General features: G+C 36.8%; 1 protein-coding gene across 1 annotated transcript in view; it reads right to left on the reverse strand.

Annotated features, from left to right (window-relative positions):
- The window catches only part of GABRA3 (gamma-aminobutyric acid type A receptor subunit alpha3), a 349,260-nt gene that overhangs the window by 104,846 nt on the left and 222,968 nt on the right, over nucleotides 1–21,446 (reverse strand). The window contains exon 4 of the mRNA XM_047843032.1: nucleotides 18,427–18,494. Within this exon, the coding sequence (XP_047698988.1) occupies nucleotides 18,427–18,494 (68 nt within the window). The remainder of the gene's footprint in view (nucleotides 1–18,426; nucleotides 18,495–21,446) is intronic.

Genomic DNA, 21,446 nt, shown 5'->3' on the forward strand with positions numbered 1-21,446 from the left:
GATTCTGTGTCTCCCTCTCTCTCTGACCCTCCCCCGTTCATGCTCTCTCTCTGTCTCAAAAATAAATAAATGTTTAAAAAATTTTTTTAAGTAAATAAAATAATCTGTAGGGATACCTGGGTGGCTCAGTTGGTTAAACATCTGACTCTTGGTTTTGGCTCAGGTCATGATCTCACAGTTAGTGATTTTGAGCTCTACATTGGGATCTGTGCTGGTGGCACAGAGCCTGCTTGGCATTCTCTCTCTCCCCCTTTCTCTGACCCTCGCTGACTTGCACGTGCTCTCTCTCACTCACTCACTGATAAATAAATACTAAAAAATAAAATATATAATCTGTAAAAGAAATATAGTCATTGAAAATAAAAGCTCAATGGATACATTATATAAATGATTAGACAACAATGAAGAGAGATTAGTAAACTGGAGAATGGATATGAAGAAAAATTGTTCAGTGCACATTTCAGACAAATAAATGATGAAAAAATCATGAAAGAGAAGTATAGTAACAGGAGGATAAAAGGAAAAGATTCAGCATAATCTAATAAAATTATAAGGTTAGATAATAGAGAAAATGTGGAGAAATGATATTTAAAGTACTAATAGATGACAGTTTCTTACAATTGTTGAAATATATACATCCCTAGCTTTGAGAACCATAATGAGTTGCAATCTCAATATAATAAAAAAGACCCAAGCCAACACATAGTGGATTTGAAGAATACCAAAAAGAAGATCGTAAAAACAGCAAAATAGAAAAGGCATATTACTTACAAAGAAACAACAATTTCACTGATAGAAGACTTTGTGAAAACAATAACAGAAGCCAAAGGATTCTATAGCCAATTAGATTATCATTTAAGAGCAAGTTGAAATATAGACAATTTTAGGTAAATGAAATAAGATATTTTCATGTCTGGGTCAATCACAGCATTCAGATCTTATTCAGAAGTATTCATGTCAAAGAAGCATTCCTTGAACATACCAACATAAACAGTAATTCCCCTTTCTCTTACCATGCATTATTTTTCTTTGTGCATTATTTTGTCAGATAGCACGGACAAAATGTATTTTTATTTGGTCACTGTTTCTTTCGTTCCACTAGTCTGGAAGTTTGGTGGGAGCAGAGACTTTGTTTTATTGTTTTATTTATTTATTTTATATAGAGATATATGCTGTATCTCTAGTACCTAAAACACTACCTGGTATATAGTAGGTGCTCTATAAATATTTTTAAAATTTTATTTCAATTCTACTTTAGTTAACATAGAGTATTATATTAGATCCTGGTATACAATATAGTAATTCCACAATTCCACACATCACCTAGTGTTTATCATGACAAATGCACTCCTTAATCTCCATCACCTATTTAACCTACTCCCCCACCCTCCCCTCAGGTAGTCATCAGTTTCTTCTCTATAATTAAGAGCCTGGTTTTTTTGTTTCTCTCTCTCTCTCTCTCTCTCTCTCTCTCTCTCTCTCTTTCACTTTACTGCTTTGTTTTGTTTCTTAAATTACACATATGAATGAGATCATATGCTATTTGTCCCTGACTTATTTTGCTTAGCTTTATACTCTCTAGCTCCATCGATGTCATTGCAAATGGCAAGACCTCATTCTGTTTTATAGCTGAGTAATATTCCATTGTGTAAATATACCACATCTTCCTTATCCATTCACCTATCAATGGATACTTGGGCTGCTTCCATAATTTGGCTATTGTAAATAATGCTGCTATAAACATGTTTCCTTTCAAATAAATATATTTTTTTGCATTTTGGGGAGAAAATCCAGAAGTGTGATTGATTACTGGATCATAGGATAGTTGTATTTTTAACTTTTTGATGAACTTCCATACTGCTTTCCATAGTGACTGCATCAGTTTGCATTCTGACCAACAGTGCAGTAGGATTCCTTTTACTCCACATCCTCACCAATACTTGTTGTTTCTTATGTTTTTGATTTTAGCCATTCTAGCAGGTATGAACTAACATGTCATTGTAGTTTTGATTTGCATTTCCCTGATTTTAAGTGATAATGAACATCTTTTCATGTGTCTTTTAGCCATCTGTATGTCTTCTTTGGAGAAATGTCTGTTCATATCTTCAGCCCATTTTTTAATTGGATTATTTGGGGTTTTGTTTGGTGTTGAGTTGTGCCAGTTGTTTATATATTTTGGGTACTAACCCTTTTTTTCCCTTCCAAGATTTTATTTAAATTCAAGTTAGTTAACATACGGTGTAGTATTGATTTTAGGAGAATTTAGTGATTCATCACTTACATATAATACCCAGTGTTCATCCCAACAAGTGATGTCCTTAATGTCCATCACCCAATTTATCCCATCCCCCACCCATCTCCCCTCCAGCAACCCTCAGTTTGTTTTCTATAGTTAACAGTCTTTTATGGTTTGCTTCCCTCTGTTTTTATCGTATTTTATTTTTCCTTCCCTTTCCTTCCCTATTTTCATCTTTTTTTGCATCTTGAATTGCTCATGAGTAAAATCATATGGTATTTGTATTTAACTTATTTCACATAGCATAATACACCCTAGTTCCACCCATGTTGTTGCAAATGGCAAGATGACATTTATTTTGATCACTAATATTCCATTTTGTGTGTGTGTGTGTGTGTGTGTGTGTGTGTGTGTGTGTATGTATGCCACATCTTCTTTATCCATTCATCAGTCAACAGACATTTGGACTCTTTCCATAATTTAGCTATTGCTGATAATTCTGCTATAAACATTGGGGTGCATGTACCCCTTTGAATCAGTATTTTTGTATCCTTTGGATAAATGCCTAGTAGTGCAATTGCTGGGTCATAGGGTAATTCTATTTTTAACCCTTTTTGGATATGTCCTTTGCAAATACCTTCTCCCATTCAGTAGGTTGCCTTTTACTTTTGTTGGTCGTTTCATTTGCTGTGCAAAAGATTTTTATTTCTATGTTGTGCCAATAGTACAGGACTATTCCCTTGCCTCAGGAGACATATCTAGAAAAATGTTGCTATGGTTCATGTCTCAGACATTACTACTTGAGGTCTCTTCTAGAATTTTTATGATTTCAGGTCTCACATTTAGGTCTTTAATCCATTTTGAGTTTTTTTTTTTGTATGGTGTAACAAAATGTTCAATTTCATTCTTTTGCATGGTACTGTCCAGTCTTCCCAACACCATTTGTTGAAAAGACTTTTTCCCAATCGATATTCTTGCCTCCTTTGTTGATTAGTTGACCATAACATTGTGGGTTTACTTTTGGGTCTTATACTCTGCTGAATTAATCTATGTGTCTATTTCTGTGCCATTACCATACTGTTTTGATTACTACAGCTTTGTAATATAACTTTAAATCTGGAATTGTGATACCTCCTGTTTTGCTTCTCTTTATCAAAATTGCTTTAGCTATCAGTGTCTTTGTGGTTCCATATAAATGTTAGGATTGTTTGTTCTAGTTCTGTGGAAAATGTTGTTGGTAATTTTATAGGGACTGCATTAAATATGTAGATTGTTTTGGCTAATATAGACCTTTTAACAATATTTGTTCTTCCAATCCATTGGAATAGAATGTCTTTCCATTTCTTCATCTTCAATTTCTTGCATCAATGTTTTATAGTGTTCAGAGTACATGCCTTTCACCTCTTTGGGTAGGTTTGTTCTTAGATATCTTACTATTTGGGATGTGATTGTAAATGGGATTGTTCTCTTTTTTTTAAGTTTATTTATTTTTAGAGAGAGAGCAAATGAGCACAAGTGGGGGTGGGGTAGAGAGAGGGAGAGACAGGATCGCAAGCAGGCCCTGCTCTGTCCATGCAGAGCCCAACACAGGGCTCGAACTCATGAACTGTGAGATCACGATCCAAGCCAACACCAAGAGTTGGACACTTAACCAACTGAACCACACAGGTATCCCAATGGGATTGTTTTCTTACTGTTTCATTATTAGTATATACAAATGCAACAGGTTCCTGCACATTGATTTTTGTATCCTGTGGCTTTACTGAAATCATTAATAAGTTCTAATAGTTTTTTGGTGGAGTCTTTAGGGTTTTCTACACATAGTATCATGTCATATGCAAATACTGAAAATTTTACTTCTTCCTTACCGATTTGATACTTTTTTATTTCTTTTTGTTGTCTAATTGCTGTGGCTAGGACTTCCAGTACTATGTTAAATAAAAGTGGTGAGGGTGGACATCTTTGTCTTGTTCTTGACTTTAAGGGAAATGCTCTCAGTTTTTTCCCATTGAATATGATATTGACCGTGGGTTTTTCATACGTGGCCTTTATTTTACTGAGGTATAGTCCCTCTCAACCTACTTTGTTGAGGGCTTTTATCATGAATGGATGTTGTACTTTGTGAAATGCTTTTTGTGTCTTTTGAAATAATCATGTAGTTTTTACCCTTTCTTTTATTAACATGATATATCACATTGATGACAAATTTCTTCTATTACTATGATGTATCACATTAATGTACAAATTTCTTTTTTAATATGATGTATCACATTAACTGATTTACAAATACTGAATCACCTGCCTTCTGGGAATAAATTCCACTTGATGGTAATAAATTATTTTTTAATGTATTGTTGGATTCTGTTTGCTAGTATTTTGTTTAGGATTTTTTTTATCCATGTTCATGAGAGATATTGGCCTGTAGTTTTCCTTTTTTGTGGTATCTTTATCTAGTTTTGGGATCAGGGTGACATTAGCCTCATGGAACAGATTTGGAAGTTTCCCTTCTATTTTTGGGGATTGAGAGGAATAGATTTTAACTCTTCTTTAAAAGTTTGGTAGAATTTCCCTGGGAAGCCATCTGGTCCTGGCCTTTGTTTGGAATTTTTTGATTACTGATTCAATTTCCTTGATGATAATCAGTCTGTTAAAATTTTCTATTTCTTCCTAGTTCAGTTTTAGATTTTATGCTTCTAGGAATTTATCCATTTCTTCTAGATTGTCCAATTTAACGACATATAATTTTTCATAATATTCTTTTACAATTGTTTGTATTTCTGTGGTGTTGGTTGCTATTTCTCCTCTTTTATTTCTGATTTTGAGTACTTCTCTCTCTTTCTCTCTCTTTCTCAATATTTCTCTTTTGATGAGTCTGGCTAGAGGTTTATTAATTTTGTTGATCTTTTCAAATAACCAGCTCCTGGTTTCATTGATCTATTTAATTGCATTTTAATTTCTATATCACTTATCTATGCTCTAATTTTTATTCTTTCCTTCTTTCTGCTGGTTTTAGAATTGTTTCTTGTTCTTTATCTAGCTCCTTTAGGTGTAAGGTTAGGTTGAGATATCTCTTGCTTCTTGAGGTAAGCCTGTATTGCTATTAACTTCCCTCATAGGACTGTTTTTGCTGCATCCCAAGGAAGTTGGACCATTGTGTTTTTATTTTCATTTGTTTCTATGTACTTTTTGATTTCTTCTTTGATTTCTTTGTTGACCCATTCATTGTCTAGTAGCATGTTATTTAATCTCCATAAATTTATGCTCTTTCCAGATTTTTTCTTGTTGATTTCCAGTTTCATAGCATTGTGGTCAGAAAAGATGCATGGTATTACTTCTTTTTGAATTGTTGTGACTTGTTTTATGGCCTAATATGTGATCTATTCTGGAGAATGGTACACGTACACTTGAAAAGAATGTGTATTCTGATGTTTTATGATGGACTGTTCTGAACATATCTGTTAAATCCACCTAGTTCAGTGTATCACTGAAAGCCACTGTTTCCTTGTTGATTTTCTGCTTACATGATCTGTCCATTGCTGTAAGTGTGTGGTTAAAGTCCCCTACCATTATTGTATTACTATCAATTAGTTCCTTTATGTTTATCATTAACTGTTTTATGTATTTGGGTGCTCACATGTTGGATACATAAATATTTACAATTGTTCTTCGTGTTGGATTGTCCACTTTATTATTTTATACTGTCCTTCTTTGTGTCTGTTTATAGACTTTCTTTAGCAATAAATATTGCTACTCTGGCTTTCTTTTGACATCCAGTTGCATGACAAATGTTTCTCCATCCCCTCACTTCCAATCTGCATGTGTCTTTAGGTCTGAAATGAGTGTTTGTAAGCAGCATATGGATGGGGTCTTTTTTTTTTTAATCCATTCTGACACCCTATGTCTTTGATTGGAGATAGGAGCATTTACTTCACTTATATTTTTATATATAACATTTGCAAATAGCAGTCTAAATTAAGAAAATTTAGTTCTTAGTTAAATTTAGTTCTTAAGTGAATGAGTTCACTTAATTTTGAACTCATTCTTTACTCTTCCCCCTCCTTGTTTCAAATAGTTGGTATCATATTTTACATCCTTTTATTTTATTAATTCCTGGACTGATTTTTACGGGTATACTTATTTTTACTGCCTTTTTGTTTTCTACTTTCCTTACTCCTACTTATGGTCTTTTCTTTCCCTTCAAAGGGTCCCCTTTAGTATTTCTTGTAGGGGTGGTTTAGCTGTCATGAGTTCCTTTAGATTTTGTTTATCTGAGAAACTCTTCATCTTTTCTTCTATTCTGAATGATAGCCTTGTTGCATAGAATATTCTTGGCTGCAGATTTTTCCCTTTCAGCATTTCGAATATATCCTGCCATTCCCTTCTAGCCTGCAAAGTTTCTGCTGAAAAATCAGCTGATCACCTTACTGGGTTTCCTTTGTATGTAATCATCTTCTTTTCTCTTACAACTTTTAAAATTCTTTATCACTTTTTTTTGTCATTTTATTGCTGTGTGTCTTGGTATGGACTTCCTTGAGTTGAATTTGTTGGGGGATCTCTTTGCATCCTGAATCTGGATCTCTATTTCCCTCTCCAGATTTGGGAAGTTTTCAGCTGTTATTTCTTCAAATACATTTCCTGCCCTCTTTTCTATCTCTTCTGGGATCCCTAAAATGTGAGTGTTGTTATGGTTGATGGAGTCACTGAGTTCCTTAAGTCTATTCTCATTACGCAGTATTTGTCTCTTATCTGTTCAGCTTGATGATTTACATTACTCTATCCTCCAGGTCACTGATATGATCCTCTGCTTCCTGTAGCCTACTGTGTATTCCATCTATTGTATTTTTAATTGCATGTCTAGAGTTCTTCATCTCTGATATGTTATTTTTTATCTTTGTGAATTGTCTCACTGATATCCTCCACTCTTTCCTCAAGTCCAATGAGTATCTTTATGATCATTGCTTTAAATTCTCTATCCAGCATATTATTTATTTTAGTTTTTCTCTTAGATGTCTTGCTGTGATTTTGTTGTGTTCTTTCATTTGGGACAATTTCCTCTGTCTCCTCATTTTGTCTACCTCTGTGTGTCTGTTTCTGTGTATTAAGAAAGTCAGCAACATCCTCTGCTTTTGAAAGTGGTGGCTTTATGAAGAAGTTCTGTAGTGCTCTGCAGTGCAGTGTCCCCTGTTCACCAGAACTCCTATGTGTGTTGCTTGCATCCTGCTATTGTGTCTGAGTAGGTTTCCCTTTCAACCCAGACTTCGTCACTGACTCTCTGCCTGTTGTGGGCTTTGCTTGCACTCTGTGGTGTTCATGAGACCAAGGCAGGCCAGCTTTGAGGAGACATGACTGTAGGAGAGCTTGGAGGTAGGGTGGTGGTATTAGCAAAATTTACACCAAGCTACTAGTCCTAGACTGAGCCCCCAAAGCACAGAAACATCCAGGGGTGTGGCATGCAGCATCAGTGGTGGCCAGGAGCACAAGGTATCTGTGCACATGGCAGCTGGGCAGGGTGTGCACATGGCATTAAGAACATTTGCACTGGGGCACCTGGGTGGCTCAGTTGGTTAAGCGTCTGACTTCGGCTCAGGTCATGATCTCATGGTCCGTGAGTTCAAGCCCCGCGTCGGGCTCTGTGCTGACAGCTCAGAGCCTGGAGCCTGTTTCGGATTCTGTGTCTCCCTCTCTCTCTGCCCCTCCCCTGTTCATGCTCTGTCTCTCTCTGTCTCAAAAATAAATAAACGTTAAAAAAAACTTAAAAAAAATAAAATGTTATATTCTAAAAAAAAAAAAGAAAAGAAAAAAAAAAAAGAAAATTTGCACTGAGCCAGTAGCTCTAGGCAAGAACCCCCAAGCATGGTGGCTTCATGGATGCAGCACAGGGAGGCAGTGGCTGCACATGGCATGTGTGGTACTAACAAAATTTGTGCTAAATCCAGGTCAGAGGCTAGTGGGCTTGAAGTGGGCCAGTCCTCTGGAGAACTCGTGGGTAGGGCACACTTCTAGGTTAAGTCACAAGTGTCTGTGCAGTGCCACTTCTCACAAGTGGCTCTAAGTTTATGTTGCAGAGTGGGGTAGGAATAAGGTGCCTGCCAGCTCCTTTGTTCCCAGAGAAGTCCCCCAATATACAATATACTCCAAAATCAGTATGAACAGATCTCCTTCCAATTGTGCAAGGTGTCACATCTATGTTGCCTTTCCTCTATCTGTTGTTTCTTTAAGGGTAGTGACCTGGCTCTCACTTGCCCTCCCTGCTTGCCCAGTGCTGAGTCAGTTGACTTTTAAGGCTCCAGGCTCTAAGTCCCACTGTTATATAAACTCATGGAATTCACTCCCCTGGTTTTTAAGACCAGACATTATGGGGATTCACTTTCCCTGTGTGGGCTCCCTGGTGCTTTCCCCTCTCCATGATCACAGTTCCCTCCCTTCTACAGACATCTCCCTACCACACTGGTTCTGCCCATCTAATTTTTCTGATGCACTTCTTGTCTACATTTAGTGGAGTTTGTTCTGCCAGTCTTTGGATCACTCTCTAGTTTATTGGCTTGGATGCAAATGATATCTAGTTGTAAACATGGGAAGGAGTGAGCCTTGGGTCCTCCTACTCCACCATCTTGCACCCCTTTCTACCAAAGAGCTTCCGAAAGTATAAATATTTTTTTACAAATAAAAGATTGAATGAATCCTCATGAAAAGAACTACTAAAATGAGTTTTTTATGTAGCTGAAAATTAAACCAGCAGCAAGAAAGGGGTGCTTGGGTGGCTCAGTCGGTTAAGTGTCCAACTTCAGGTGAAGTCATGATCTCGCCGCCTGTGAGTTCAAGCCCCACATCAGGCTCTGTGCTGACAGCTTGGAGCCTGGAGCCTGCTTCTGATTCTGTGTCTCCCTCTCTCTCTGCCCATTCCCTGCTCATGCTCTGTCCCTGTCACTCTCAAAAAAAGGAATAAATGTTAAAAAAATTTTTAAACTGCAGCAAGATGAAAGAAGGAATAGTGAGCACAAGTATTAATAAATTTATGGGTAAACAAATAATGGCTCTCTACAAATAATAATAAGTACTATAAAAACTAGGTAAAATAAATAACTAAAGTAAACCTAATGGAAGGAGGGAGTAGGAATATGTTGGTTAATGCATTATTGCATTATTTGGGAGGAGAGTGAAGATATTAAACTTTAGGTCACGTATGCATGTAAACATTTAAAGTAACCACTAAAGAATGTACTAGAAACAAAATGTAAAACTTACAAAATAGTAGCAAAAAACAATTAGGAAAATAGAAAATGCTTCATTCTATAGAAAACAAGAAAAAATAAAGCATGAAAAAACATGGGGAAAAGAATACATAAGATAGTAGAAACAATATACTCTAAGGTTAAATAAACAGTATAGCCACATACTATACACACACACACACACACACACACACACACACACACACAAAGGGTACACCTAAATAAACATAAAAACACAGGTTAAAAGTAAAGTAATAGAAATATATATGGGCAAATCCTATCAAAATAAAGTGGTAAAACTATAAAGTGCAGACAGAGTGGACTGTAAGATAAACATTTTTTCTTTGGGATAAAATATCTCATTACATTAAAAAATAAAGTATCTTCAGTGGAAAAATAATAACTCTAAATTTTTATGTGTAAGAAATGTGGACTCAAAATACATAAGGTAAAAATTGAATTATGAAGAGAAAGTAACAAACCTTAGATTCTCAAAAAATGGAAGAACAATCAGACCAAAAATTTGCATGATTAAAATATGTAAACAACCCAATTGACAAGATGGGCTAATATAGATATAGATATATAGATAGATATCCTTTATCTATCTAACACTTAGTAAAACATAATTTTTTTTACCAAAAATAAGTGATCATATGCTAAGTCATAAAGCAAATCTCAAGACACAGAAATATTTCATAACCTCCACACCATCTTTTTTCAATATGAGGCAATAAATTAGAAATTAATAACAAAGTTTTACATTTGAAAATTGAAAACCTCACTATAAAAATTTCAAGAAGCAAAGAAAAAAACATAAAGGATATTAGAAAATACTTAAGACTAAAAAAAAGAAAATACTTAAGACTAAACAACAATAAAAAAATACTTACAGAATAAGAAATCTTGTACTAGTACACTCAAGTGGTACTTGGAAGGAAATTGATAGCTGTAAAGAAGCCTTAAAGACAGCCTTAAAAAAAGTAAAAGACTAAACTAATCCACCTAAAGAAACTAGAAGGACCACAGAATACTCCAAGTAAAGTGAAAAAAAAGATAATTGACATTTGTGGGGAAGATGGCGGGTGCAGTAGTGGCAGGAGCATCTCTGGTCTCTGCCCATTTCCCACTCTCCTTGCACCTCCAACCATCCATGGACTCCCTGGAATCACCCTGCTGCTTCTACTTCCTCTCACTGCTCACGATGTGTGTGTGCTCTTCTGTCTGGGCCATAGATGGTGGGGATCCGATGAACTTCTAATAAGAAAAAAAGAAGAAAGTATGGATGGATGAGAGGGAGAGAAGGAAGGAAGGATGAAAGAAAAAAATGATGCAGACAAATGCAAAAATCAGTAAAACAGAAAACAAAAAAGAAATAATACACACGATGAACAAAACTCAAAACAGGCTACTTTGAAAATAACAATATAGAAAACTTCTGATAAGTTTAATAAATAAAAAGAGACAAAATAGAGGAACAGTTGTGGGGAGGGGTAGGAATACAGATGAAATAAGATTTACCAAAAACTGTTAATTTTTGAAGTGGGTGATGGATACATAAGGCTCCATTAAAGTATTGTGTGTGTGTGTGTGTGTGTGTGTGTGTGTGTGTGTGTGTGTTTTATATATATCATTACTACCATCTTGTTGAGAATAGATTATAGTATGACAAGAATAGAGGCAGGGGAATCAGTTAGGGGCTTTTTGCAGCTGGGTATGCTAGAGGCAATGGGGGCCTGAACCAAAGTACTATCAATTAAGGTAAGGAGAAGTGGTGTAATTTGGGAACTCCTATGAACACAGATACAAAGAATCATGAATAAAATAATAAACAAACCAATAGATGTATTTAAAAATCATTATCAAGTTTAATTCTTTCAAGAAATGTAAAGATGACCTAATATTTAGAAAATCTTATCAATGGAACTAACTGCATTAAGAGATTAAAGAGAAAAATCATGCAATCATCTTAATAGGTGACAAAAGAGAAGTTGCAAGATTTGAAATACATTTATAACACACACATACATACCTTAGAAAACTAGTAATAAAATGCAGAATAGATCTATATATCTATCTATCATCATATTTATTACTGTTCACTATCATTTGTTTGGCCTTTCTATAAAATCTTGCAGAAATTCTCATATTATGAGTTCTGTCTTCCTAAATTAGGAATCAAAATAAATTATCAGTGTTTCTTGGAGTTAGACTAGTGATCTAAGAAACACCTCTCTCTCTCTCTCTCTCTCTCTCTCTCTCTCTCACACACACACACACACACACACACACACACACATCAATTCACACACAGGACACACACAGGACACTTCAATTCAGAAGTGTCAACATGAAGAAATAGGATCAGCATAGAGTTTCTACTTTTGCTGTGGTGGTAATAGAGGTGGTGGCAAAGGATGATTACCCTCAAAGATAATCAGTAAAGTGCAAATAATATCAGACATGATTTCATACCTAACAGAATGGCAAAAAATGTGTAACAGAAAGTATTAGCAAAAGTGCAGAGAAATGGACCTTTCATATGCTACCAGTGGACTTATAAATTGGTAAAACCCATCAAGAGAGTAATGTGGCCCTATCTGAAAAAAGTTAAAAATGTAAAACCCCTACAAATAAAAAAATTTATCTATAAGTTGATACCCTACAGAAACAAACTCAAACATATTCTCAATAAGACACATATAAGAATGTTTGTTGTATTGGTGTTTTTAATAGCAAAAATTTGGAAAGAGCCTAAATGCACAGTGGCAATATAATTGGACAAATGTATGAATAAAAATATGCATACATTGTAAAGTCTATAACAGTTACAATAAATGAATTAGAGTTAAATGCATCAAAAAGAATAGAAGACTTGGGAACCATCCAATACATGCTTGAAAAAATAAGTTGTAAAATAATATACAAACTGCTGCATTTTATAGTTTGAAATATATTTATAGTATGAAAACCACTATATGTTATTTATTGTAATATTTGCTATTGTATGTTATATAATAAGTCTAGGTATAAGTCTAGAGTATGTTTGGAAGTGACCAAAAAATTCATTATTGTAATTATCTCTAAGGAGGGGGAGAGAGAGAGAAATGGGATCAGGATAAGGTACATAGGGAACTTTATCTGTATCTCTAAAGATTTTTTATTATGAGAAAAAATATGCTTAGTGAATCTACTCCTAAAATCATTGTTGCACTATATGCTAACTAATTTGGATGTAAATTTTAAAAGATAAAAAATAAAATTAAAAAAAAAACTAAACAAACAAAAAGAAAAAATATGCTAAAATGTTTAAGATTTTTAAAAAGCTAGGTGATGGGTCTCCAATTTTTTTTTTTTTTAAATGTTTTTTTTTTTAATTTATTTTTGAGACACGGAGAGACAGAGCATGAACAGGGGAGGGTCAGAGAGAGGGAGACACAGAATCCGAAACAGGCTCCAGGCTCTGCGCTGTCAGCACAGAGCCCGACACGGGGCTCGAACTCACGGACCGCGAGATCATGACCTGAGCTGAAGTCGGCCGTTTAACCGACTGAGCCACCCAGGCGCCCCTCCAATTTTTAATATATATTTTTTTGTACAGTCAGTACTATTGGGGAAAATCACATAGTGATTATTTGCTCCATAAGTATCCCATGACCTTTGGCCAAAAGCAATCAATTTTGACCTGACCATTCTACAAATGCAATCAATTCCTTCCTTGTAAATTGAACCCTTGCATACTCTTCAAGAATGATGGCCTCCAAATTGACAAATAAATTTCATTGTTTTGTGAGGCATTTAAAGAAAATATTCCAGATAATAAGCCCAAATCTGCCTCCTGAGAAAAGTACTACACTTGGCAGAGATGACATGTACCTCTTGGGGAAGAATTTTTGCTTTGGTGTTAGACCCTGAATGTCTTCAACTCTGTAACACTGTTCAGTGTATCAAAGCAGGTCCCCACAAAGGGCCTGCAAGGGTGATTTAACTTTAGCAGGGTCTGAACCCAAGGTAGATGACAACACCATTACAGTGAAGGTATTGTCACTGCCTCACAGGCCACTCCTCCCTTATTTTGGCCATCTGGTCTTCCCTTTGCTGTTTGCCTTATTATCATTCTGAATTTTGAAGAATGATAATCCACCTGCCCTTTTCAGTTGCATTTAGGTCTTGAGATAGTCTGATTAGCCTATTTTACATAAAAGTAGCCCAGGAGATTATTGGTTTGGACTCCTAAGCAAAACCCCACAGACTTGGACTCCTTTCTATATTGCATCTGGGAATATGTTATCCAATGGAAGAGGAGGAAACGGACAGCCCAAGAGGCTTTCAAAACAGACAGAGTCTCCCCTTAATTCTGTGCCTCAGACCGCCAGTAAGTGAGGGCTTGAAGTGAACATAGCCACTTTTTCCAGTGCTATGGGGGAAACAGGTAATTTCAAGCCCACTGCCACCAGGAAAGAGGTTCCTGCTCTACTTTCTTTTTAATCAATACAACCTTTTTTTTTACTGTGTGGTCTTTGGATACTCCGGTAACTTTGCATGATTTTCAAAAGCAGCTGTCAGACCAAAATATATGCCTTATGTTATCAAGAATTATGATTATAATATCTTTTATGAATTCTTATTTCCCAAGCCTCTAATTTTTTTCAATAGGCTATATGATTAGTTCTTTTACTATATTACTACTTGCATCATTACCTTGTTGTCCACTGTATACCCTAGGAAGTTTCTCTGTTGACAAATGGCAGCTGGCAGTTGTTACCTAGCAAGTATCTAAACAATGAAAGTATTCCTGGGAAGAGAGTGAAGTTGACAATACTTAAAACTGGCATTTTGTTTCCTAGTTGTTCTCATTCTGACTCTACTAACATTATTACTCTTTGTCCTCCTTATTTTCTCACTATCTTTATCAGCACATTCAGATAGATATTTATTAAATACATAATTCAAGACCCTGAACCTATGACATGTCAAAACCTGGAGACTTAGGATGGGAGTTAGAATGGAAATTTTGTCAGAAAGTGATTTGGACCAGGAGAGATTCCAGAGTTTTTCTCAGCTGGTATAGTTCTTTTTTTTTTCAAGCTTTATTGAGGTATGAGTGTCAACTAAAAATTGTACATCTTCAGGTTGTACGATGTGATTGTAAAGTGTGTAATGTGATAGTTTAATACATGTATACATTGTGAAGTTATTACCACAAATTATCACATCACTTCACATAGTCATGTGTGTGTGTGTGTGTGTGTGTGTGTGTGTGTGTGTGTGTGCTGAGAACACCTAAGATCTACTCTCTTAGAAAATATCAATAGTGACCTTTCTACTTTCTTTTCCAATCACTGGCCATATGCATAGCATTCCATTTTTAAGCCAGTATCCAACTCTCTTTGCATTCTAATTCAAAGGATCTTGGGAGACCAGGGAAAATTTATACTTTCCAAGAGCCATTGCTCGCTGGTAAGAAATGGACATACCCAATTTGAAAGAGAAGTGGCAATTAAACTGTATTTTCACTAAATCTTTTGCAGCCTTCCCCTCATTGCCACTACACCATCTTCCCATACACCAATTGAGAAAATGGTATAAACTCTTCTAAAGTAGAAAGTCATGAAAGGGCACATTGCCTTAGTTAATTCAAGTTGGGATTGTATCCCTTTTTCTCTTTCTCTCCCGGGAGACCACGGGTATAGGATTGGTATTACTGCTGAGAAGCAGCATGTATTTTTTTAACCATCAACCTTTATTTGTTACAAATGTTAACAAAGCCTTTCATTTGTGATGCCTGTAAAATTCCCACTGTAATCAGTTTTCAATTTACATCCTGTACTCTTTAATAAATTTTCTTTCTCTGAGTTTTCCCTTAGAAACATCTACTGCTGTTTGTTTTCATTTCTGCCTGATTCCCTATTGTCATAGCTCCTTAAGTTCATACATGGAAAAGCCACCAAAATTAGCAGCCCAAAGCTTAGAGTCATCAATTATTGACTCACTAGTCTTGCTACTGGATAGTGTCTCCCGAAAAAAGCTACTTTTACTCTTTGTTTGCAGGGCTTGCTACTAATGTTTCATATCATCTCAATAAACACTTACAAAAGACCTGTGTCAGGTCCTATGCTAGATGCTAGAGATACAGAAATGTACCTGATATGTTCTCTACCTTGACAAACTCAGTCAAGTGGAGGAAAACAGTCATAATTTCCCCCTCAAATTTAATTTGTTTCATGTCATTTATTCTTGCATTTAACAAATGGTTGAGAGTCTACCAAGTGTCAAACATTGATTAGGTATTGGTGGTACTGAGATTAACAAAAGAGATATGGCCTTTCATGGAGCTTTTTGTAAAACTCAGAATCTATGTCTGTGGGGAACAGTGTTTGAGCAAGGAGAACAATAGCTGCAAAGGGTTATGGGTGATGCTGTTTCAATACTCAAAGTGGCACCATAATTTTTCCTCTTTATGAACAAAAAATGTGTTTCTATTTCTTTAGGAAAGTATTCTGGACCAAAATTCCATTTGGCTGGAAGTGAGTCAAGAATCCAGCCAGCTCTAATTTTCATCTACTTACCCAAGCAGTCTGTGGTCTCAGGGGAGCCTGGGTTATTGCTTCAGCTAGTTACTAAAGCCAGACAGGTCTGTGATGCTTCATTCAAAGTCATCCCTGACCCAGGGTCAATTGCCACAGTATACTAATTAGTACAGGAAGAAGAAATTGTTAAAAACACCATAAATGTATTTCCCAGCCAGATAATATCCATTTCTGCCTTGTAACAAGATGGAAGTGTAGCTAAAAATAACCTGAAATGTATTTGATCTAATTCTGCTGCCTTCCCTATCAAGAAAGCTGCTCTGTTGCTTCTGTTTAATCATGAGGGAGAAAAACAAACAAGCAAGTGGAATATTAAACTTCAAGAGATAGAAAATCTGGATTGCTTAAAATGTCTCCAGCCTCTGCATACCCATGTCTGCCTGCTTGGGTGCAGTAGGAGCAGGGAGAGTATCTGGTTTGGGTAGCTGTTGCATATGTGTGTTTCTGTAGTATCTCTGGATTTAGATATCTGTTTACACACATGTGTTCATGAAGTACCTGGGATAGGATTGGACTATTTTTATTCTGTATGTATTTTCTTGTGTGCATGTACATTTGTCTGAATGAATTTGTAGATACTGGCACATGAGTGAGAGTGTGTATGTGTTCAAAGAGTAGCTTCAGTCACTTTCTTATAAAAATCCTAATCCATCACTAGTTCCCAGAAATACAAAGAGAGAGCTCATACCCTGGTGAATCTAGTTACCTCCAATGGCCTATAAGTTCTCTGAATATAGGGGTCCCTAGAGCTCCTTAATGCAGAGTTGGCCTTTTAAGGAGTACTTGTTGAATGACCAACTGACAATAGTTTTAATGCATGCTTGGATCTGAAGCTGTGGGCATTAGTAGTCAATAGGTTGTGATGGAACAATCTAGACATACAGGCTTTCCTGATGCCCCTTTGAGAGACCCATCTCCTCCACTCCTCATACATCAAACATGCCCCTTACTGAACTCTCCCTATGTGTCAAGTACTCTATTAAGTGCCAGGGAAGCCATGAAGACTTGGTACTTGCCCTTAAGGAGTACAAAAGGAGCCTGCCATTTCTCTGTATCCTCTTTTTTCCCACACTTGAAAGATAAAGTTCAGGCCTTGCCTCACAAGCAACTCATAACTTCCTCTGCTGAAAATGAGCCCGCTTCTCCAACTGACTTGTAGACCTTGCCTAATTGAAGGAAGTGCCAGGTAAAATCAATATAACTAAACCAACCCTCAGCCTCCAGTCTTTTCCCTTTATAGTTCATCCTATACAGACTGCTAGAATGCTATACAGACTGCTAAATCATTCTAAAACAACACCTGTATATTTTTATTTCTCTACTCAAATCTACTCAATCATTCTATCAAGACAAACTCTATCATGTCCTTGTACAACTGTTTGTATCTACCCAACAGGCCTAAAGAAGATTGTCTCCTGCTTAAGTAGTAGTCCCATGGAAGATACATAGAAAAGAATCCAAGTAGCAAACATTGACATTTCATATTTTTGGACATTTTATATTTTGGGGGCATTTCATATTGTTAGGACATTTTTTTCTGACTTTAAGATTTTTATTTGCCATACAAAGTCACTCATTCAACAAAAATTCATTGAGCATCTAATAACTGCCAGGCATACTGGGCAGATAATAGCTTATTTATTTCCTTACATGATAATTATTCAATCAAATATCTGACACTTAGTAGATATTGATCAGATGGTCCTGATGGGGTCTCCTGCCTCAACTCTCCACTAACTACATTCTTTGCTTTGGCAGCAAGGGATAATGGAAGAAGTCCTTGAAGAGAGCTCATGAGTCTCCCTTTACTAGCTCCGCTATGCCCTGACTTATTCCTTGAATCTGCTCTAAAGCTCTCCCCTGCTCACATCTGTAGAAGGATCAGTTTTCAGAAGTGGTTTTCACTCTTCCTCCAAACATTTTGCATCACCATGTTCAGTCCATGTCCCCAGAGAATAGGGCCTGTTTGCAAGGAGCAGACTTCTTGGATGATACTACAGACTGCTTGACTGAGAGTCCCCACCGCAGTGCTCTCCTCACATGACCTATCTCTACTAATATGTGTGTAGTGCTGGAAAATGTGAAGGGAGACATCAAGGAAAATTTAATTGAGGTTAGTGAGACAAGCTGAATTTTGATAGGTGTGTTATGGAAAGAACGGAAGGATATTCATGATGAGGGGATATGCTTTATATGTGAATAGGTGGGGAGAGCAGGGGAAAAGATGAATTTGACCAAATGCAGGATAGTGAGCATAGGGAATACATAAGACAAGACTACTCCTTAGAACATAGCTACAAACCCTAATTTCTTTTCTTTGATCTTTTGTATCATCTTTCACTTTTACCTTTGCAGGAACTATACTTACCATGTCAGTGTCCGACACAGGGCCAAAACTGGTTACATAGATGTCAGTCTTCACTTCAGTTACTGCATCTAGGCCAGAGAAAGTGGGAAAGCAGAGTGTCATGAATGTCAGCTCCCTCATCTCAGAGAGAGTCCAACACAGTACTCCAAATGACAGCTAACTTGCTACTTCTGAGAAAGTATACTTGACAGTGATAAGAAAGCCTGTAATATTTCTTCAGAGAACATGTTAGGTACAGGTAATAGTTTATCCCTTTAGATATCACTAAAAACTACAACAGAATCCCTGGGGCGCCTGAGTGGCCCAGTTGCTTGAGCGTCCAACTTCGGCTCAGGTCATGATCTCACAGTCTGTGAGTTCGAGCCCCGTGTCGGGCTCTGTGCTGATACCTTGGAGCCTGGACCCTGTTTCAGATTCTGTGTGTCCCTCTCTCTCCACCCCTCCCCCACTCATGCTCTGTCTCTCTGTCAAAAATAAATAAACATTAATTTAAAAAAAAAAAAAAGAACAACAGAATCCCCAAAGTTTAAGAGCCCTGAGAGATCACTGACATTATTATGTGCCAGACTTTCACATTGGGATTACCCATACCTGTGGTAGGTTACCAATGTTCTAATATCCAACTCTAATACTTCCATACTTCCATAAACATGGAATGATTGCCTTCCCACTCCCCTGCCCACTTAATGTAGGGAGAGGCCACGTGACTGATTTTGGTTGTGGGGGGAAGTTATATGTGTCACTCTCTGGCTGGAACAATTAATGTCCAGTGTGAGACCATGGAAACATGTTATTCTAGAGCTACCATAAGATTGAAACAGTCTGGTGATGAGCCAACACATGAAGGACAACTGCCCTGGAAAGTTGCCTGGATCCACAACAGACTTTGCATGAATGAGAAATGAACTTTAGTTGGGTTAAATGACTGAGAGTTGAAAATGACTGATATCACCTGATAAATGGTCTTTGCATTTATTTTTCTTTACTGTAATTGTCTGTTTACTTGTGTGCCTCGCCCATCTTACCCAAAAGCTCCTGTATGGCAGTGTCTCTGTTTTCTTATCTCTGTATTCTTAGTACATTGAAAAGGACCCTGTTATTCACATGGTACTCACTGAACATTTTTAGTATGGATGGATAAATCTCATCACGTATTTACCAAGTTGGAAAATGATACCCAGAGAAGTGAAGTTATTTCATTACTAGGCTTCTCTTTTCCTGCTTCAGTCAGCCCTGCTTACCCCATTGCAGCCCAGACTAGCCCACACACTCCAAAATTCCTCGAATAGAACACAGGGAAGCCTATGCCAGCCTAGCAAAGACCCCATCATTATATTAAATTCAAATAATCCCAGTTTAGATCAGCATACCAAACCCCAGTAGAGTACACCAGTAGCCCAGCCAATACCAATAAAGCCCACAGAAGACTTGATGTATATTTATATACATATACATATTTATATACATATTTATATATAAATATATAATGAGGCTGACTACTATAATCTATGACACTATTTCTTTTCTCTTATGGACAGGTAGGGAACATATCTACCTGCTTCATCTGTAGCATAGTCACTATATTCATCCAGTCCTGGGTTCTGGCCCAGATGTACTTTAGATATTGTTGACTTGCTACTTTTCAGAACCATCTTTTCGGCTTAATACACTGTTCCTCTACTCATGAACTGAGTATATTCAAGGTCACTGTGCAAAACCACAAACATTATGTTTTCAGAAGAAACTATGAGTATCATTTAATAATCAGCACTATAGTCAATTCACCAAACACACACCTTACTCCCAAGCTTAATCAGCAAATAACATGCTTTTGAAACCAGAGCTGTGTTTTAAATAGTTTGGAGCACAGGCTTACCTCATTGCCATTTCTATGCTTGAAGGAGAAGAGACAACACTTCAGGACCCAGAACACACCTCCTGAAGACTTGTCCCTTCAGATACACTCCCAGGTTTATTGGCTAGAGAATCATTGTCCTACCCTCAAGTACTAAAATAAACTTAACTAATTAATGGAAGAGACCACAATTACATTTGAATCCAATATTCTATCTAGGTAGAACATAGTTAGATACAGAACTTTCTAAACTAACATAAAACGGTAAGATAGTTATGCAGACTAAAAACTGGTTACTCAGACTACAGGAAAAAAAGGAGAAAGATACTGGTGGTAAAGTTAAATTGCAAGAGACCACCAAGGGGACAGTGGAGTCACTATAGGTGGAAAGAGAAAGGGCTATAACAAAGAGTCTTGGGTTCTGGATCTCTGCCCCTGACTTGCTGAATGCTTTAAACAAGACTGTTTTCATTTTAGCTGCTCTCTTGTGCAATGAGGGTATGGGACAATCTAAATTCCAAATTTCCTTTTTGTTTTAACTAGGAACTATGACTGTAAATCCAAGCAAAAAAATGTCTGACTAAAGATGCCCAATGGTAGCAAGAACTAAGCTGCCTGAGGAATGTAGGAGATTTTATGCAAATGTGGTGCTCCTGCTCTCTTTTAATTATTCACTTTCACTTAAAAGGCACCCCTTGATTGCTAAAAGGGAAACAGTGGGGAGATGCTGCTTTCCCAATGAATTAGGGCTCACCCAAGCTTCAGAAATTTCCCTGGCTTTGCTGCAGGGAAAGGGAGTTGGGAAGTCTGGTTTAGCACACAGGATGCCAAATCCCTTCTTCCTCTATATCGTCCCATTTGGAAAGAATCTGGAGGATAAGAGAATTAAGGGAAGTGGTACAAAATAAAGGGGAGGAAGTGTAAAGAAGGGGGGAGGAAAGAAAGAAGAGAGAGAGATAATTAGAAGAAGATTGAAAGAAAAAGCAAGAAAGGATTAAATGGGAAAAAGACAAAGAGAATAGACAAAAGTTGCCCAGAAGTCTAAGGTCCTGGGTCCCAGACATAGAAGGGAGTGTTCACTCACTACTCCAGATTCTCTGTGTGAAAGAATGGTTAGAAGTTTGCTCTTCTTTCATTTAACTTAATGAAAAGATGAGTGAATTAG

The sequence above is a fragment of the Prionailurus viverrinus genome, chromosome X (assembly GCF_022837055.1).
Source record: "Prionailurus viverrinus isolate Anna chromosome X, UM_Priviv_1.0, whole genome shotgun sequence".
Taxonomy (NCBI): domain Eukaryota; kingdom Metazoa; phylum Chordata; class Mammalia; order Carnivora; family Felidae; genus Prionailurus; species Prionailurus viverrinus.